The sequence below is a fragment of the Ailuropoda melanoleuca genome, chromosome 1 (assembly GCF_002007445.2).
Source record: "Ailuropoda melanoleuca isolate Jingjing chromosome 1, ASM200744v2, whole genome shotgun sequence".
NCBI classification, from domain to species: domain Eukaryota; kingdom Metazoa; phylum Chordata; class Mammalia; order Carnivora; family Ursidae; genus Ailuropoda; species Ailuropoda melanoleuca.
This window is the reverse complement of record NC_048218.1, coordinates 137,969,915-137,990,573: the sequence shown is the minus strand read 5'-3', so window position 1 is coordinate 137,990,573 and position 20,659 is coordinate 137,969,915. Positions and strand designations below refer to the sequence as shown.

At 38.7% G+C, this 20,659-nt stretch overlaps 1 protein-coding gene and 1 pseudogene across 6 annotated transcripts in view; both read right to left on the bottom strand.

Moving 5' to 3' along the window:
- Nucleotides 1-17,771, bottom strand: part of CROT (carnitine O-octanoyltransferase) — a 62,404-nt gene extending 44,633 nt beyond the window's left edge. For 2 of the 6 annotated variants that reach the window (XR_004627415.1, XM_019809978.2), the window contains exons 1-8: nucleotides 17,300-17,722; nucleotides 16,615-16,704; nucleotides 16,369-16,474; nucleotides 13,944-14,079; nucleotides 9,540-9,664; nucleotides 7,832-8,013; nucleotides 7,537-7,661; nucleotides 1,049-1,157 (exon numbers count right to left, since the gene is read on the bottom strand). Coding sequence is in view for 4 of the 6 variants with exons in the window: in XM_019809978.2 (XP_019665537.1) it covers nucleotides 1,049-1,157; nucleotides 7,537-7,661; nucleotides 7,832-8,013; nucleotides 9,540-9,664; nucleotides 13,944-14,058 (656 nt within the window). In the remaining 2 variants the exon portion in view is untranslated. Of the gene's footprint in view, nucleotides 1-1,048; nucleotides 1,158-7,536; nucleotides 7,662-7,831; nucleotides 8,014-9,475; nucleotides 9,665-13,943; nucleotides 14,080-16,368; nucleotides 16,475-16,614; nucleotides 16,705-17,299 lie in introns of those variants that run through there. The other 4 variants (XR_004627417.1, XM_034667281.1, XM_034667289.1 and 1 more) reach the window with 4 other exon arrangements.
- Nucleotides 17,772-19,887: 2,116 nt separating this feature from the next.
- Nucleotides 19,888-20,319, bottom strand: LOC100478459 (annotated as a pseudogene).
- Between the last annotated feature and the right edge of the window lie 340 nt (nucleotides 20,320-20,659).

Genomic DNA, 20,659 nt, shown 5'->3' with positions numbered 1-20,659 from the left:
GCAGCTGAGGTAACTAAGTAAGTTACTGTCATAGTGTAAAAAAAAAAAAAAGAATTGCTAACACAGAAATGTGATAGGAATATAAGTTGCATGAGGAAGATGAGCAGGACACAAGACTGAAAAGACAGGCAAATGTCAAATTTAGACCACTCCTAAGAAACTGGGACTTTATTCTAGACCGCAAAGAACCATTTAAGAATTTTTTTTTTAAGATTTTATTTATTTGACAGAGAGAGAGACAGCGAGAGAAGGAACACAAGCAGGGGGAGTGGGAGAGGGAGAAGCAGGCTTCACGCCGAGCAGGGAGCCCGATGCAGGGTTCGATACCAGAACGCTGGGATCATGACCTGAGCCGAAGGCAGATGCTTAGCGACTGAGCCACCCAGGCGCCCCCCATTTATGAATTTTAACCAAAGGTGAGATCACCATCAAATTTAAATTTTAAAGCCACAGACTGATAGTCATAGACTATGTATTTAAATACATACCAGGTTTAAAAAAAATACGTTTTTTTTTTAATAAATCTTTATGTGCATATAAATTCATTACAACAGATATGGAAGGATAGAATATACCAAACTAGTCAGAGTCATTAATTCTGGGGCAAGAAATGGAAATGGTAATATTTGCGATGTTTTTCCTTTTCTCCAAGTAGAATATATTCACATACATCTAGTAAAAGTAAAAATTAACTAAAACTGAAAGCAAAAGAAGGGTGCTTGGGTGGCTCAACCGGTTAAGTGCCTGCCTTCGGCTCAGGTCATGAACCCAGGGTCTCAGGATCGAGCCCCGCATTGGGCTCCCTGCTCAGGGGGAGCCTGCTTCTCCTTCTGCCCCTCCCCCTGCCTCGTGCTCTCTCTCTAGCTCTCTGTCAAATAATCTTAAAAAAAAATAAGTAAATAAAAATAGACTTTTTAAAAATCAGCATACATAAAATTCTTATTTTTTAGCTTACTCTCACCTTACAAAAAAGGCAATTCTTAACATTTATTTTTTAAACTCAAGCAAAGGCTTAACCCCTCAAGACTCAAGAAAGTAGTTTGAAAACCTGCAAATCTCTGGCGGGGTGATCAAACATCCATCATGTATTACATCAAAGACAAAAACTCGGCCTCGACAAAGCACTGCAATGTGAGTTGGGGAATGTCCTTCACTCTCTGGAAAAAGAAACAGAAACACAAACTCAATTTCTCAAAGTTAAACAAGAGTAAAACTGCATATTTACATTCAGTAGAAGAAAATAATCCTTGCTCCAATACTTGATCATATACTCATCAAATACATCATATGAACAATATATCATATGAACAATAAGGTAATGGACTTTCAATTATGATGAAAATATACACTCTTGAAAACTGTCCAGGTGAAACATCCAAAAATCCATAGAGTTTCAAGCATTTGTACACCTTGAGACTCATATAAATCCCAAGCTACTGCAGGGCTCTCTAGTTTATTCATGGATAGGAATGACAAGGGGAAAAGGGCAGCAAGGAATCCTGGAGAACAGCTATTTCAATTAGTAAGTTTCTCTTTGGATTTATTTCAATGTTGACTGTTCATCAGATAATTTAATTGCAGTATTATCTAGCTATGGTTTCTAAATAAAATAGTTTTCAGCTGAGAAAGGGCACTGTTTGTCTTAGTGGCAAGGAGAATGCTCTTTGCCAAATCTAGTTTTACTTAAGGCTCTAACGACATCTGGTAAGCCACTGTTAACTTATTCTATGATTCTCTGGGTATGCCTTAACTCCCCAAGAACTACTACTTTGCTGTAAATCTCAGACTACACTGATTTAGCCTCATTTTTCAATGATTATTCCCTTTAACAAAGGGCTTCCTATATGATCCCTGCTCCTCCCCTCTAAGAAAAAAGAAAAAGAGAGAAGACATATACTACCAGTGGAAGGAAATTTACTGGTCGATATTACATACAAGGAACTGTGGTAAATGCTTTGCACACATCAATTCATGAAATCCATCAACTATGAGGAAATACCATCTCCTCATAGCACTTTTTTTCTCTAATATCCTATTTCCTCAAGTCCTAGGAGGTGATGTATGTACTTTCCTTGTCTTTTATGGCTATTTCCAAAACATTTCTTCTCTCCTCTCCTTCAAAAACCTCCATATCTTTTTACATTTAATATTACTACCTTTTTTTTTTTTTTTTTTTTTTTTTTCATTTNTTTTTTTTTGCTGTCATTTACTGACCAGGTCTTAAGAGGTCTGGACCAGAAGTCTGAAATGTGTCTTAGTAGGCTAAAATGAAAGTGTCAGCATGTCTGTGCTCCTTCTAGAGGCTCTAGGACAGAATCAATTTCCTTCACTTTTTCAGCTTCTAGAGGCTACCCACAGTCCTGGACTCAGGACTCTCCTCTTCCATTTCAAAGCCATCAAGGGAGATTCACGACTTTCCAACAACTTGCTGTCATCAATTTGGTTCTCTCTATGCCTCTCTCTCCACTTATAAGAACTCATGATTACTATGTACCCACATGAATAATCCAGAATAATCTTCCCATGTCTAAGTCAACTGAGTAAGATCCTTAATTTCACCTGCAACCTTAATTCCCCTTTACCGTGTAAGCTAAAACATTCAACAGGTTCCAAGAATTAGGAAGCAAACATCTCTTGGGGGGGGGTTGGGGGGGAGGCATTATTCTGCCTAACAGGCTAGTAAATTTAGTGATGGAAAGACTGCTTTACATTTGTTGAGAGTAATAGTTCATTAGGTGAGAACCAGGAAGGAGAAAGGCATGAAACAGTCTCTTGAAATGAAAGAATAACATGACAAAACAATATGGCAAGGTCATGCTGTGGATCCATTTGAGGTTTGAGAAAATTAAATGAGGTTTTGTGGTTTTCTCAGGCGAAGTAAATTGGTAGGGTAGGTATCTTTAATATGTAGAGGCAAGACAGAGGATGAAAATTAAACCGTGATGAGGTATGGTAGAATGGTGAGGGAGCGAGTGGGCAAAGATCCAAATGTGTATGTAAAGGAGCAATCACAGTGAAGAAGCACAGGAAGCAGTACAGATTGGGGGTGGAGGAGGGAGGAACGGAACTGTGAAGAACTGTAGCATACCTCAATTTAAGTCACAGTGTGGTCAAAGAAAAGGCTAAGGTACACTACTAAAGGAAGCGAGTTGTGAAGAGAAGGTAGAGATCAGAATGTGACGCTTATAATTTCTATGTTAGAGGACATGGAGTTTTTTTATAATAACAAGTTCTAAGGCATGACCACAGGATTGTGTGGTTGCTTGAGAAATGGAGGTACAGATTACTAGAGGAAAAAAGTGTAGGAAAGGAGAGGTCATGGATCATCTACAACTGGAAGTTGAAGTCAAGAATGTGAATGGGGGGGCGCCTGGGTGACTCAGTAGGTTAAGCATCTGCCTTCAGCTCAGGTCGTGATCCCAGAGTCCTGGGATTGAGTCCACATCGGGCTTCCTGCTCAGCAGGGAAGCCTGCTTTTCCCTCTCCCTCTGCCTGACGCTCCCCCGCCCTGCTTGTGCTCCCTCCCTCTCCCTCTCTGTGTCAAATAAATAAATAAAATCTTAAAAAAAAAAAAAAAGAATGTGAATGAGGTAGTGATGAAAAGAAAGATAATGAGACTGTTGATAAAGCCATGGGGGAATACTAAATTCGACATCAGAAACAAATAATACAGTATACGTGAATTAAATTGAATTTAAAAAAAAATTTTTTTTAAAGAAAAGTCACTACAACAATGACAAGCACTGGTGACATAACCTGATAGCTTTCCTTTTTTCAGGAGCTTAAACTGTAAAGAAGAAGGGAATGGGGCAAGGGCCACCAGAAATAAAAAGGACACCAACATCTCCTACATACCCTCTAGTACCAAAATATGAGAAAAAAATATACCCACCTGACATGGTTAAAGGGAATGCAGTAAGCTCAAAGAATAACCAGGTTCAGTAACAGTACCTTTCAGAAGGAAACAGGAACTTTCAGAGAAAAGGTTGAGGATATAAAGGATTTTGCTGACCATGAGCTCAGAAAGTATAGCAGAACCGGAGGGAGGGTGGGTCACAGTAGTGGGAAACTTGGATCAAATTAGGCTACGCACAAATCCCCGAATCCAGATGATAAGAGGTGACCTGAGAGGTTTGAACTGCTTAGGGAAAATGAGGTAAACAGCGTAAAAGGCATGACTTTATTAGTTTTAATGGTCTCTAAAGGGCTAAGTAAAAACAAAAATAATTCTACCACTGCCTCCTTAATGACATCATCCTCTTAGCCATAGCAGCTTACATGCTGCCTTCACATGCATAATCTCTTCCATTTTCTCCGTATCAAAGATAGTACCTATGGCCCAGCATTTTAATTTCTTCCTTGCAAAACCCTTAAATCCTTCACTCTCTCCCTCTGCGCCTGCATGATTGAGGAAAAAAATAACACACTGTCTAATCTAACTTTAAATTCATAAACACAACATTTCAAATGGGCACTCAACACTGATCAGCTACCCTGCATTCCCCTAGCACATCTGCTTTCTCCCACTTTCCACAATGACTAGTATTTTTTTAAAAGATTTTATTTATGTATTTATTTATTTTGAAAGTGAGAGAGAGAGCAAGCTGGAGGAGGGGGCAGAGGCAGAGGGAGAGAGAGAAAATCTCAAGCAGACTCCACCACTGAGCATGGAGCCCAACGTGGGGCTCCATCCCCTGACCCTGAGATCATGACCTGAGCCCGAAATCATGATTTGGATGCTTAACCAACTGAACCACCCAGGCATCCTCCAAAATGATGAGTGTTTTAAACCTTCTCCATTTTCCTCAAACCTACTCCAGCTAACGACCTCAGTTCTCACTTCACCAAGGAAAACACAAGGAATACATAGGCCTCCTCATCTTCCCAAAACAAAACTGGCCCATCTATTTGCATCTAGATGCACACTCTCTGAATTCCTTCTCATCCTTGCTCCCGTCAAAGACCAACTGTCCACCATTTCTACTTTTGACCCTCTCAGCTCTATCTTTTCAATGACTTTGGCTGTTCATTCTTTCCCCTGCAAGATAATTTTTCTTTCTCTCCTAGGTCATTGCTGTTACAGTATCACTCATTTTTTAAAAAAATAAATGAAGTCCCTCCCACTGCACAACGAAACATTCTCCCGTAAACATTATCTCCAAATGTTGTCTCTACTTACTTGGTTTGCTTTCACCTCTTCCAGTTGAGCTCCCTTCCCCAACTTCCACTAAGACTGTTCTTGCGAGGGCAGACTCTGTCCACATCATGTCAATAGATACAATGGTCACTTTTTATTTTTATCTCATTTGGCTCCTGGAGCATTTGATACAACACTTCCTTCTCTTGGCCTCTGGGAGACCACTGCCCTTCCTTTCTTCCCTCCTTGGTCTCTTTTGCTGCGTTCTCCTCTTCAGACCACCAAATAGCCTATTTAATTGTGGTAAGATTCGGTAATGGTTCCCCTGATAATCTTCATCTATGTGTTACAAAAGTAACCTTAGCTACTCTTACGCCTTTAAAAATGTTTTCTGTATGTATTAATGGTGATTCTCCATGTGCAGTACTGAAATCTCGCCTGAACTCCAAACTTTGTACCCAACTGCCTACTTTCATTTCCACTTCGGACATCTAAAAGGCATATTAAATTCAACATAGCCTAAGGGACATCTTAATTTCCTCCCGAAATTTTTCCTCCCGAAATTTCCCACCTCATGAACCAACACACGTATCTATCCCATTACTCAAGCCAAATATCTTGAAGTCATTTCTGATTCTCCTTTTTCTCTCACATCTCACAACCAATCTATGAATAATTCTAATAAATACAAATCCAAAATATATCCAGAATCCAACAGCTTTTTACCAGCTCCATGGTACCACCCTAGTTACAAGTCATTATTATGGCTCTCTTGGACTACTGAAACAATTTTCTAACTGATCTCCCTGCTTCTACCCTGATCTGTTCCTAAAAATCTTATTGTTCAAATGGCAGGTAGAATCATCTTTTTAAAACATAAATCTGATCACATCACTGTCTTTATCAAAACTATCTGTTCCCATTTTAAATAAAAAGCCAAAAACCTTAGTTGGCTTACAAAGTACTACATGATCTAGTCTCTAGTCAACACTCCAATAGTCCCCTCTGCCTCCTGCCTACTCTGCTCCATCCATATTCCCCTTCAAACATGCCAAGTATAAAACAACAAACTGAACTAAACAAAACAAAAATAAAAAGCCAAAAAACTGCTGGATCACCATATCATTCAGATCCTCAGAGAGGTTTTCCCTGACTACCTAATCTAAAATAGCCACCCACTCATGTTATTTGAATTCCCTACACAGTATTTATCACTAGCTCTGTTATTTTTTTGTTTACTTATTCCCTCAGCTTTGTCCCTACCTACATCTCTTCACATGGTCTTAAGTACAAGAATATACTAACCATGATAGCTTAAAGGACTGCATTAAGAGACACATTATTAAATTAATGAATCTGCATTTTACACACTGTAACTTAAAGTATTCCCTTATTTAAGCACCTGTGAAGTGATAAAGATTAAACTGAAAACCAGGTCTATCGATACTAGATCCTAACTGATAGGCATTTTTCTCTCTTTGCTACTGCTATTTTCCATTTTCTCCTGTTCATCTTTTCCACTCATATCTGGGCATTAAACTTTATGCCATAAATAACCACGTCGTTCACTTGCAACATCAAGATAAATGTGAGTGGGCTTGAGGACATTAAATATCTCAAGCATCTAATAAGGTTTACAAAGATGAGTTGAGTTCTACATGAAAGTAAACTCATACCCCTCACACTACAAGCAAAACTGGCTATAGAAATTTTACTTTTAAATAAAGTTTCAGTTAAGAAAAATATCTTTCCCTTATTACATTCCGCAGTAACTATAAACTATGTTATTAAATTTATAAAAAGGAAAAAATTCTGAAATAACTAGAAACCAGCAATTATAAAAGAATTTTACTTTTTAAGATATGCTAGTACACCAAGCAGAATTTGCCATTAAGCTGACAGTAAAAACAAAACCTTTGATAAGTCAATCTGAACTCATATGCCTTCAAGAAGACTGATACCAGGCTCTTACCTCATATAGCTGGAGGTAGAAGAGGGGGGCACACTCACAAAGAGAAATGGGGCATGATAAGGACAGACAAGCACACTCAAAAAGAGAATTCAAATAAGAAGAGGCAGAGACAGATCCAGATCATATGCTCCAGATTTCCTAATACTCTGATCAACAATGCTCGTTAGAATTTAAACTCAAATGACACAACGTAAGCATGAGGTTTTGTACAGAACGATATAAGATGCAGTTTATAAAATCCATTCCCATAAATTATTTCTGATTAACCACAATGACTAAAAGCCTTTCACAGAAAGGCTCTGATTAGTCAAAATCCAGTAAACAAATATTTGAAATAGTATGTTCCATACTATCATAGTAGAAACTGCAGCAAAACTACCCAAATCCCAACGCCTTCACCAAAAAAACACCCATGTTTTCTACTTACCAGTCCTAAAATGATTCGTAATTGAATCTCTAGTAATTCCTGGAATCCTGCAGGTGGAAAACAGCATTCGGAATTGATTCATATCTAGAGGACTATTCCCAGATTTATTAACAGGCACTTTTTCTCTATTAAAACAAACAAACAAAAAAGTATTTTGATCAACAAAGCGTTATAAAACTTATAAACCAAGTAGTCACAACTGTAGTATCCTCAAATAAGTAATTTAAGCTTCTCAACATTTTGCCAGTTCCAACTTTGGGTAAATCTATTACTAAATTCACATAACTGTCCTTACTTTCTTAGTAGCTGCCAGTAGTTCAAGTTATGCCAAAGACATATACTTCCTCTTTCCAACTGAGTGCCTTCCTTTGGAGGCCAGTAGTGTTCAAAATAAGGTGCAGGACCAGCAAAATTGACATTCAGTTGCGCTGATAAACGAACATCCAGATAGGCACAATTCAGCCACCATTCTTCCAGCTAAAAAAAAAAAATTAAGAACATCAACCTAATGCTATTGAGAATACTTGAATGTGTAACTGCAAGAAAAAAAAAAAGATGTTATTTGTTCTTTCCTCTTTAACACTTAAAAATATGTTTTCTTACCCACATCCAATTGTACACTGACAACTCATTTTATTATACGTAAATTTTACCTCAGTAAGTCTGTTTTGAAAACAAAAAAATTAAGAAATTAAAACACATTTTCTTGTTTTAAATCATCACAGATATTGAAAAATGCTACTGTAATCATTTCTTTCTTTTGGAACTATAGGATCTTAATTACTATTCAGTTTAACTACACTATCAAAAACAGGCAACAAGAAAGCACTGAAAAGGCACCTTTTCAGACAGATCATATTAGAGTCACAAATACCAACCTAAGTACTTAGGTGTATGTTTTCTCAGAGCACCTTGCGTACAATAAATAGAAAACAAATCCTCACTTAATTATAACAACTATTAAGGCATTTGCATTGCATTATTCTTTTCCCAGCAAAAACTGAAATACTAAATCAGAAATATAAAACCTTTTCAGTACACTTAAAACTAAGATTTTTCACAGACAGAGCTTTATGTGTCCCTCTTTTATAATATGTAATTGAATTTCATGTGTAAGTAAGCAGATCTCATCAAACTATCTGGAGTAATTTTTTAAGAAACTGACGTTATAGTCAATTGTTCAGAAAAAGAAATAAGCAAAAGGATATAGACGTCTTTACCTTTACCCTGATTTAATTAAAATCGCTCAAGTGTTAAGATTGAGATAAAAGGAATCTGGAAGTATAAAATTTTATTATTCCATCATAGGTATCAATAACTAATGAAAAGATCAGCTTCCTTTTTATTTCCAAAACTTAAAGATAGCTACAATCATTATTTCTAAATTAAGGCAATGTTTTTTAATTACAAAAACTTATCCTCTCGTTCATACTACAAAGGTAATAAAGCTGAAGAAGTCAGATTCCTTGTAGAAAATTATTGAGTGCTTCAATAATTATTATACCAACATCTGCCCTTCAATCTATCTGAAACACATAATACTCATAACCATTCTCCACTCCAATTTTGTAATGGCCCTTTCTCTACCATATGACGTTTAAATATTTGTATGCCACCTATGTGGTATGTCTATTTTTAGTGTCTGGAGTTTTTTCAGGCTGGGATTACCTAAACAAAATGTTTCTCACAATCGGGGTCTACAGAACACCTCCATCAGAACCACATAGGACAATTGTTAAAATAAGAGTTTCTGGCCTCCCATTCAGAATCACTGGTCCCAAGAAATCTGTATTTTGACAAGTTCTCCATATAAGAGAGGAGCTCATATACAACACTCACAAATTCCCTATAGTTAAACAATTCATTAATTCTTTTGGATGACTATAACAATGACTGAAAGGACATTTACATTAATGATTTTAAAATGAAAACTCTTTACATTTTTATTTTTCATTCTTTAGGCATCATCAATCTTCTAATTCTAAGTACAATGACATAAATACCCAATTTCTTTTTCCTTTTGCCCTTTCAAGTAATTTCTGGTGCAGTTTTCTTCCAATACCATCTTGAAATTTTTGGACAATTTCTTTAGTTTTTTTATATTCTTCTTTATTTGCAAATGGCTTTACTACAAGGAAAAATATGCATTAAAATACTTAGACATCAAGTACCACAAACGCACCTCCATTATTACACAAATAACGAGAATTATGTAAAACAATTATGTATGCATCACAGCAGTCCAATAAATCATAATAGAGTTTACAACATGAAAATGACTGAAAAGCAACAATGCAAAATGCTGTAAAAAAATTAAACAGTGGATACTATGTAATCTGATAACCATTTTCTGAAAAATTATTCTGAAAAATCATTCTGGATGATGACAGTTAAAATGATAAAGACAGGACTATCACCTAGCTATTGGTCCAACAGAGAAGTAAATCCTGTTTAGCCATAAATAAGAGAAATTAAAGCTTCTTTCCACTAATGTTCAAGCAGAGCCTTGAACATCATGTATGTAAGTGCAATACGTATGTAAATTTAAGTATAAAGCCTGCCCAGAGCCAATAATGGTTTCTTTCCCCAAAAAGGGGGAGGGAATAGGAGGTTCCTAGTCCATGAAAGTGAAAACAAACTGTTCTGAAAATTAAGTTACAGACAAAAGTTAATTAGTAATCAAAGGACATTAATATCTTCTGTTTTATTTTGTCTCTTCAAAGTACTGTCTTGGGGCGCCTGGGTGGCACAGCCGTTAAGCGTCTGCCTTCGGCTCAGAGCCCTGGGATCGAGCCCCACATCAGGCTCCTCGGCTGGGAGCCTGCTTCTTCCTCTCCCACTCCCCCTGCTTGTGTTCCCTCTCTCGCTGGCTATCTCTGTCTCTGTCAAATAAATAAATAAAATCTTTAAAAAAAACAACAACAACAATAAAGTACTGTCTTAAAGTCAACTTAAATAGCTGTATTTAGAGAAAGTACAAGTGAAATGAATAATCAAAAAAGAGCAAATAATCAGTAAATTTTTTAAAAAAGAAACTAGAATTCCCAGATAAAAGTAAATGAAGAGGAAAAAAAGGAAGAAATTTTAAAAATATCAGAGGACTTTCAGTTAAAGTGAACTAAATGCATACATTTATTGCTAATCCTTCTAAAAGCTCACTAAAATGACAGTAATTAAAAAGGCATAAATCTGTAAGGACAAAGAATGAGAAAGGAGAGGGCAGCAAACCAGTTAAGCTAACATTTCACACACTAGAAAACAGATAAGAAAATGGTAACTGCGGGGCGCCTGGGTGGCACAGCGGTTAAGCGTCTGCCTTCGGCTCAGGGCGTGATCCCGGCGTTGTGGGATCAAGCCCCACATCAGGCTCCTTTGCTGTGAGCCTGCTTCTTCCTCTCCCATTCCCCCTGCTTGTGTTCCCTCTCTTGCCGGCTGTCTCTATCTCTGTCAAATAAATTAAAAAAAAAAAAAATCTTTAAAAAAAAAAAAGAAAAAAGAAAATGGTAACTGAATTTGTAGAATGGAGAAAGTTAATATCTAAGCCTGGAGAGCAGAAGGTAGGAAGAGACAAGGTAGGGTTAAGTGCAAACCAGGAAGCAAGCCAATGCCTGCAGTAGAATCCCAGAAAGGTTAAAAAATTCAAGGCAAATGGACTTCCAAAGGAGAAAGAGAGACTGAAAACAGGTTGCTTTTAAGTGTTCAGAACCGCAGACAACCACCCCATCCACACTCAGGCCTGTAGATCTTTCTCCATTCTAAAAAGCCAGGCAACTTCCTACCAACACCAGTAGAAATCTAGAAGTCTACTCTTAGGAGAAATTGAACCAGACAAGCAGTATAAATAGATTCTAACACATATCGGAAAAAAGAGAGATTATAATCAAAGTGAACACCCAGAACAATAAGCCCTCCAACCTCCTTCCCCTAGTTAGTTCCCGAAACACTAGACAAACAGGTTCGTGCCTTCTAAAAAAGACGATTCTTCTCTGGGGAAACAAATCAGTCCAAGAGAAGTCTTACTGATATCTGGGCATGTGCCAGTGGAACTGCTAGATCTCTGCAACAAGGCTCACTAGAAGATCCACTGGTCACCAAGCCGCTACCTGTGCACACAGAGCTCTCAGTCAGCTTTTTAGGGCCTAACTCATAAAAAATCAATGATTAATGATTGTCAGATATTTGACAAAAGCCTCTCACATGAGAATCAAAGAGAAGAATAAGCAGAAACAGTATTGGTGACACCAAACAGTAAACAGACCAGGAAGGGAAAGGCACTAATAATGAGGGAAATAATTTTTTAATTAAATCTTATTCCAGAACACCCCAGACCCAATTAATAGAAGTTCCAGAAAGAGAGGGCAAAGAAAGGAGGAGAAAACTATCCAAGAAAAAGTATATTGAAAATTTCCTAGAACTGAATTGCATGAATTTTTAAACTTAAAAGAATCTACCGTATATTCAGAGAAATAAATGAAAAAATCTATACACTAAGGGACATCAAGAAATTCAGGATGGTAGGGATAAAGAAAAAGGATTACAAACACATCCAGAGTATAAAAAACAAGTCACATATAAAGGAGCAAACAGAATGGCATCTCAAGAGGAACTTCTCTGGAGGAACAAACAATACCTTCAAAACTCTAAAGAAAAATCATTTCCAACCCAGAATATTTTACCCTCAGCCAAACAATCAAGTACGAGGGCAGAATAAATTTTTAGGTCTTACATTCTTTCCTTCCCAGAAACTCTTTCTCTCAAGTAGCTACTGAAGATGTATTTCACAAAAATAAGTGAAAAGAGGAAGAAAAAGAAAGACAGGAACCAGGGAATCCAACACAGGAGAGAGAGGGAAAAAGAACTGCCAGAGATGGGGGAAAGAAAGCTCCAAGGTAACAGCTGTCCAGCCAACTCGAGAAAACACTAATTGGACCAAGAGGCCAGAGGGCGCCAGGAGGGATGTCTCCCAAGAAATAAAACTGAGAGAATAGCTTATGTATATAAAATATGTATAGGTACATATATATATGTGTGTGCATTATATATTGTAGTCAAGGATTATATAAGGTATTCAGGNCATTATATATTGTAGTCAGGGATTATATAAGGTATTCAGGGATTTTCAGTGTACTGAAGTATTTGGGAGTAAATTACTTAAAGATACAAAGNTGCATTATATATTGTAGTCAAGGATTATATAAGGTATTCAGGGATTTTCAGTGTACTGAAGTATTTGGGAGTAAATTACTTAAAGATACAAAGCAAAGTAAACAAACGAAAAATGAGCAAAACAAAATAAACAATGCCATCAAAAGACAACCAAAGTACACTAAATGGCTCTCTTGTGAATAACTGCATAACAATAAACCCTAAATGGTCAGGTAAATTAACTTAGGTACATACTGATTTAAATCAGGTGAAACCTGGCATTAAATCAGGTGAATACTAATTTAATCTCAAATGGTGATTTTATACAACTATATTGAAAGAATGAAAAGGAAAATGTGGATATGTTAGATTGCCTATTTGTTGGGTGAGAAGATGGGGAAGGTTAAAGGTGTGAAAGAGTTAAATCCACATCTTTTTAGGAACAAATTTATAATATCCACAACTGAAAAAAACCTAACAAATACTAGTATAAAAGTGTTACTTTAAATCCAGAGATAAACAATACAAAAAATAAAATATTTGAAATGTTTGCCTGAGGGACTAGGATTGGAGTGGGGAGTGGAGAATGAGGCAGAGGCCTACTACTTTTTATTATAAGCCTAATAGTAGTATCTGGGGCTTTTTAAACTATGGAAAAATTAACTTGAGAAATAAAGAAATAAACAGAGAAGTTCTGGACATTTTTAAATGCTTTGGGGTTGTTTTGGTTCTTTTGAGAGAGTAGAGAGTGGGTGGAGGGTGGGGGGGAAGAGGGGGGAGAGGGACAGAGAGAGAATCTTTTTTTTTTTTTTTTTAAAGATCTTCTTTATTTATTTGACAGAGAGCAGCGAGAGACAGCCAGAGAGAGGGAACACAAGCAGGGGGAGTCGGAGAGGAAGAAGCAGGCTCACAGTGGAGGAGCCTGATACGGGCTCGATCCCCTAACACCGGGATCACACCCTGAGCCGAAGGCAGACGCTTAATGACTGAGCCACCCAGGTGCCCCCAGAGAGAGAATCTTAAGCAAACTCCATGCCCAGCTCAAAGCCCAACACAGAGCTCGATCTCAAGTGAGCCAAAATCAAGAGTTGGACACTCAACCGACTGAGCCACCCAGGCGCTCCAAGTTCTAGACATTTTAACGATACTTTAATTATCATAAGCCTAAAGGAAAAAGCAATTAGACCCTCATCAACTTCTAATAATTTCAGTTTTCTACGTTACTAATAATATTAATATATACTAGAAGATTACAAACATACCTGACTCAAGGTATTTTTTTAATGATTCTTCAAGGGAAGGAACAGGCAGAGATGGAAGAGAATCCTGGTACTGAAATGTTCGTTCTTCAGTTGATTTAGCCAACTGATTTTCCATGATGCAATCACAACAGGAAAACTAAAGAAAAAAGCCCTCACAGTTTTAATCTCATAAATACTTATATATGCTAGTCCCAATCCACTAAATCATTATTTAGGGACCACAGTATATCCAGAATTTGGTCCTAATCCTTAAGGAATTCATAAACTTGTCAGAGAAAATCATTTAAAAAAAAAAAAAAGCATAGACACCAAGTGCTGGAACTCAAGGAGGCATCGATGGAACTAGCGTAATTTTGATTTATTGATCACCTACTATTTGCCAAGTAGTACAATAGGTGTGATAGAAGATATTCATCTAATCTTCATATAATCTTTGCCTTTTGGAATTCACCTCCATTTTATATATGAAGAAACCAAAACCTAAGAGATTTAGCAACTTTCCTAAGGTCAAACCCCCATCTCTTTCATCAAAATCTTCACCCTACATTAAAGGTAACTGAAAGTGGGTGAGGAAACTCCCGGTAGATCTAAATGGGTAGGTAGAATTCAGATGTGCTGAAAAGTACCATGGGTGGAAAGAGAGAACTCTTAAAAGTATGAAGAGGAGTATAAGACTCATCCAGCTGTAGAACATCACAGAGTACATAACTCTTATGACAAGCTGCTGTAGCCTACTTATGCAGATGGTTTGAGGCCTACACAGAACAGTTTCAAGTATCCCAAAGCAAACTTAAACATTTACCACAAATTTATTAATTTTCCTCAAAGACATCAAACTAACCCAAAGGAGAATGACATATACAAATGTTAAATGAGATTTCTCAAAGCCTTTAAAAATTAAGTTATATATTATAATAGCAAATGAAAAATCAAGGAATAATAGGAATTACCAACCTTTCAAATACCACTTTTTAAGTTAAAACTAATAGCAAAGCCAAACAAAATATTCCACTTATAGAAGGTTACAGAATAAAATATTACCAAAAGCAAGGGTGTCACAGAGATTGTTATCAGTCAATATAAATTTTCCCCTTTTTTCTTAACAGAAACCTGAGTTTCAACTGGGTATAAAGCCACACAGCTTTATCTTTCCTACCCTGCCTTGGAGCTCAGTGTGACCTTGTAATGTGTCTCCTCCAGGTCATACCCCCTGTAAAGGACTAACTACACGTATTCTCCCTGTGCTTTCTTTCCTCACTGCCTAACAGGTAGGACCAACTGAAGCAGCACCTTGGAACTGTTTATGGAAGCCATGTATTGAGGTTGTCAGAATCTTCCTACTAGCCCTAGACTCCCCCCACTAGATGTATGAAAAACCATTTTTATTCATGTCATTGTATTTTGTGCTTTCTTTGTTAGGGTAAAAGAGTTTAACCTATACCACTAAAAGACATAATCCAAAAATAAGGTAAAACAAGATCTCCCAATTCCTCAGTTTCTTCCTATATAATGACTTTGGCTGCACTTTATTTTGACCATCCATAAATATTAGCTTTAGACCTAATGGAAATGTAGATACCAACTCCACCACTCTCTAGCCATGGGCCTCTTGGGCAATGAACTTTAACTGAATTTCCTCATCTGTAGAGAGGATAATCATAATCAGAAGAGGTGTTATTAGGATTATTTTTTAATGCCTACAAAACCATATTATAAAAATAAAGTAATCTAGTTGAGACAACCCTATCATGCTAGACAAAATTTCTAGGAATGGCTCCCATGATTCCACCCCTATACTCCCCAGAACCTGTGAATATAAGGAGACGATCACTTCCACGATTGTGGTCATGTTGCCTTCTACAGCACAGTTAACCTTAAATAGATTATCCAGGTGGGTCTAATCACTGGAGCTTTCAAGAGCAGAAAGCTTTCTCCAGCAGCTGGTTGTAGATGAGCCAGAGAGATTAAAAGCATTAAAAGGGCTGAAGGTACTATCTGGCTATGAAGATACAGGTGGTCTTGCAGAACTAAGAAAGCCCCCAGCTGGAACCCAGCGAGGAAATGGGGGACCTTGTTCCTACAACTGCATGAAAATGGATTCTCCCAACAACCTCAATTAGCCTGGAGGTGGATTCTTTCCCAGAGTCTCCAGAAAAGAGCCCAGAACTGCAGAAACATTAAGTTCAGCTTTATGAAATGCTAAGCAGAGAATCCAACTAAACCTACCTGGACCTCCGATCTATAGAAGTTGTGAGGTAACCAATTTGTGATTTTTTTTTTGAACTGTTAAATTCGTGATAAATGGTCATCAATAAGAATCCAATACACATATATAGAAAAGATACCCTATTTGTTATATACCTCCATGCTACTTAATAGGCTCTAGAAAACTGATACCAAGACTACCAATCCCATACATACTTACCTTAACTCACCAAAAGGTACACACCGAAAATATGAATTACCAGACTCGTTCAGGAAGGGTTATTCTGAATTCTCTCACCACGAAGATAGAATAATTCCAAAAGAACCTACATATGCATTAAGAAAATGATGCCACTGGAATTAATTACAGTAGGCTTCCTCGGGGCAATAAGATGTAAATCATGTAAATAAAATGGAAAATAGAATCAGGAAGATAAGTAAAAAACAAAAACATAGTGTCACATACCGGTACACCAAGATGAACTGCTTAGGACTGCCAGGAATCTGCTGCGACAATTCTGTTTCGAGAAAACGGGGGTTTGATCTAGGCTGGTGACTGTAGGAAAGAAAAAACAAGCGTGACAACTGCAGGGGGGAAATTTTTAACAAAAACTGGTGAAAGAAAGTGAAAGACAAAAAGTCTAGAGACGGGAAGCCCCAAGACTTAAACTGTTGGGAATCACAGGAAACACGCAAAAAGTTCATCTGCTAAACTGCTGGCTAACAATTACTACAGGATTAACCAGATTTCGGACAACCACGCTCTCATTACACAAAGTGTCTCCCGGTGCCCTCTCAGGGCTCCAAGGAGTTCAAAGCTCGGCTTTGAACTGGAGAAAACAGGGGGCGCAGTGTGCGACGGGAGCTCAGCCTCCTCCCACCACTCCAAGAGCAGCTCTGCACACTCAAGAGGCCAAGTGAGGGAAATCTAAATTAGCAGCACTATGGACCAGCCCAGAGGCTCAACCTCAGGGGTACGTCTCCGACCCCCGCAGGCAAGATGCCTGCCATCACGAACTCCCGCCGAATCCCCGCGCTTCCGCCATTCTACTCTATTTAACTCTATTCTGAGCAACTTAACTTTCCCCCCACGATCCCCAAGGGCTCGGGGAGGGAGAGAGCGCTGCCTCGTTGGTCCCGCCGGTCCTCACCGCTTGCGCTCCGTCTACTCCGCGGCAACCCACAGCCGTCACGGGCCTGCTCCTCCGCCGCAGCTGAGGGGCGGGAATTGGACGGAAAGCAGCGAGGGTCCCGCCCCGCGGTCACCGGGGAACGAAGACTGGCTGGAAAACCGCGAGGGTGCCGCCCCGTACTTGAAGCCGGGGACGAGCCGGGCTTGCGCTCTGGTAGAACCCAGCCCCGCCTCCCGTGGGCGTCCTCCGCAGCCTGAGAAAGGCTTCCCGGACGCGAAAGGAACGCCCCAAGCCCTGCGGCGTAGCAGTAAACCACTTGCTGCAGGCGGAGCACGACGCCGGATCAGGGGGTACCGCGGCGCTCGGGTCCCCTAGTGCTCCGGTCCCCTAGTGCTCCGTCGGGTCCTGTAGTGCTCCACCTACGCAGGTACACCTAATCCTCTGAGACCGATTCAGGAACTGGTGGTTTAGATTCGTTTTCACCCACTTTGTGCAAGACTCGGCGCCGTTTCCCTTTTCTAGCCCCAGCTCTGGGTTACCAGCCGCTCCTCTCCCTTACCAGTGAGACTCTTTCTGCAACCCCCAAGCAAGAATTTATACCAACGTCTCTGAAAGGAATGGTGTTCCCCCTGTGTCCTGCTGGCAAGAGAGCAGTGACCGCAAAGATCTCTGCTTACTCTCTTTCCCTTTATCCGACCAAGACTGAAGTTGGCGCAGCGTAGATAATGCCGGAGCACTCTGCAGCATCCCTGGCTTCCCTACCCTTCTGCAGTTCGTCCTGATCCCAAAGTCCGTGAAGCCCCGAGGGCTGTTCACACTACGAGCTTGGGGCTGATCTGATATCTTTTCCTATTGCGACAAAAAAAATGGGAGTTTTTAACCAAAGTGGAGCTAGACGAGTTCAAGGGGATCATAATGTAATTCACTTAGTTTCACAGGCTAGTCTATTTTACATTTACCTTTTGAACAAAATATATTGTTTCAGTTTTCATTTAAAAGACATTGTTTCCTTTTTGTGGAAGAAAAGATCAAGAGTTTGCACTGGCTCTGAACCAGATATCAATTATAAAGAACCGGATTTCCGATAAACATGTCATTACAGGTCCCAGTCATTTATCTGTCTTTCCTAACTTCCTTACTAGTTAAATCTTACCTGAACTGTATTGAAGCCGTATATAACCGGATATTCACTTGGTGTTAATAGTCATAAGTTTTCTATGGAACTATTAACTTATTTAATTACAGTGCGACTCCAACCCTTGCTGGAGGTGTTGCATCATATGTGATCGCACACCTTTCTAATAAAAGTTCTGAATTCTCAGATATACCAGGCCAAAAAGGCTTCAGATACAGAATTGTAAATTACTTGTAGTAGTTATTTCTGAAGTTGTGAAAGAAAACATTTCTCAAACTATGTAAATGTTTTGCTCTGGGTAACGTTAAAATTGGCTTACAAGGCGGTATTCTTAAACAGAGTTATTTTTAAAAACTGCTCAAGAGCCTTCATTGTACTTTTTTCTTCTTCCTAGTGAGTTTTGGCACCTCTTAAAAAGTTTGTGCATGTTTAATGACTGTTGGTGGCACAAGATTTAGGGTCTCTTACCTTCACTGTCTTTCTCCTACTCTTGGTATTGATTTTAAGGGAAGCAAAGTATTTCTGTAAAGATTCCTGAATTTTTGGAAGGGGAAAAAATGTGGACTGAGTGAAAATGACAGGAACAGAGACTTGAGTGTGTAGGGCAAAAAATGTTATCTTTTAAAATATGTTATACTGGTAAGTGTGTGTACCCATAAGCCTAAAAAGCATATAAGTGATTTTTCTTCAAAATGTATAATATATATTTTAATGGTAGATCCCAAATTATGTTCTGTTCAGGTTAAATTTGAACTACTTTGCATTTCCTAGAATAATGTGGGCAATATTGGCTAATAAGGAAGATGTTTCAGGCACATGAAGTACATTGATAACAAGAAGTTGTCCTAAGATTAAAAACTGATTGTGAATCAAAATATTTTTCTGGAGAAAAACCTGTGAATACTATAAGTGGTGATAGCAAGTTTTTTTAAGTTGCCATAAAGAGCTTTCATTTTTAGTCCTACATAGCTCTTTCTCACTATACTACAAATAGAAAAAGGCCTTATGGACAAGTCTAGATGAGTTCCATAATAAAAAGTACAAAACTACTAGAAGTTTGCATTTCCATTTGCAGATTCTAGCTTACCACTAAGACTTGTAACTCTAACGAGATAGGGAAACTGAAGGGACTCCACTTTAGAAAACCTCCTTCTCTGCTAGGCCCCATTTACTCATGTTCTATATTTCATCTTGCATCTGAGTAAACCAAAGAAGCTATGTTCCCACTCCAGGGGGAAGCAAGAAAGTTGATCACTCTCTGAGTTTTGTCCTAGGCCCCCATACACCTGATAACATCTTGAGAACAAACCATGGTGGACACTGTGCCAGTAGCCCCTTCAGTGATTTATGGAATTACACCTGTTGTTCACTGGACACTCGCCTTTGATGGGACTCTAACCTGGATTCCTTTTTTTTTTTTTTGGTAGTTTTCTGGTTTTATTAACACAAATATGACGTGCACATAAGCTTTCTATTCCTTTTCTTTGCTGCATAGCCTTGTGTTGGGATTGGTGGCTCTGGCGGCCAGCTGGGCTGCTCTTTCCACAATGGCTTTGGGGTTCTTGGAGAAGACATTATAAGCAATCTCTGCACACTAAGATTTGTTGCACATCAGTAGCACTTCAAGCAGCTTGACGTTGTGGACTAGAAACTTCCGGAAGGCACTGGGCAAAGTGTACTTTGTTTTCTTGTTGCTCCCATAATCTTTGTTGAGTATCAAGATCAGGCCTTTGAATCTTCTATGTACTCTATTGTTACTGCCTCTGGGTTTCCGCCAGTTGTGCTTAATTTTGATATACCGGTTTGACTGGTGCCAGATGAACTTCTTGGTCTTCTTTTTAACAATCTTGGGCTTCACCAGAGGTCTGAGGGCAGCCATGATGCCCAGTAACAGAGGGCTGCCACCTCCTCAGACAGCACTGAGGAAGAAAGCCTAACCTGGATTCCTGAAGGAACCCATACCCTGAACCCCTTTCCAGTATAAAACCCTAATCTCAAGCAATGGAGAAATTCACTTCTCCTTTTCTGAGCCTCCCAGACACTCCATCTGCTGTATCCGATCACTTCCACTATTCATTAAACTCTGCTCTCACTGGCTTGTGTTTGATTTGTATCCTGCACGAAGCCAAAGACCCTCTTGGCTTTTCCTGTGGGACCCCATTTGGGTCCTCAGACACGGCTTGCCTATGTCACTAAGAAGTAATGAAGTAATGTATAAATAGCTCTCATCTATGGGACAGATC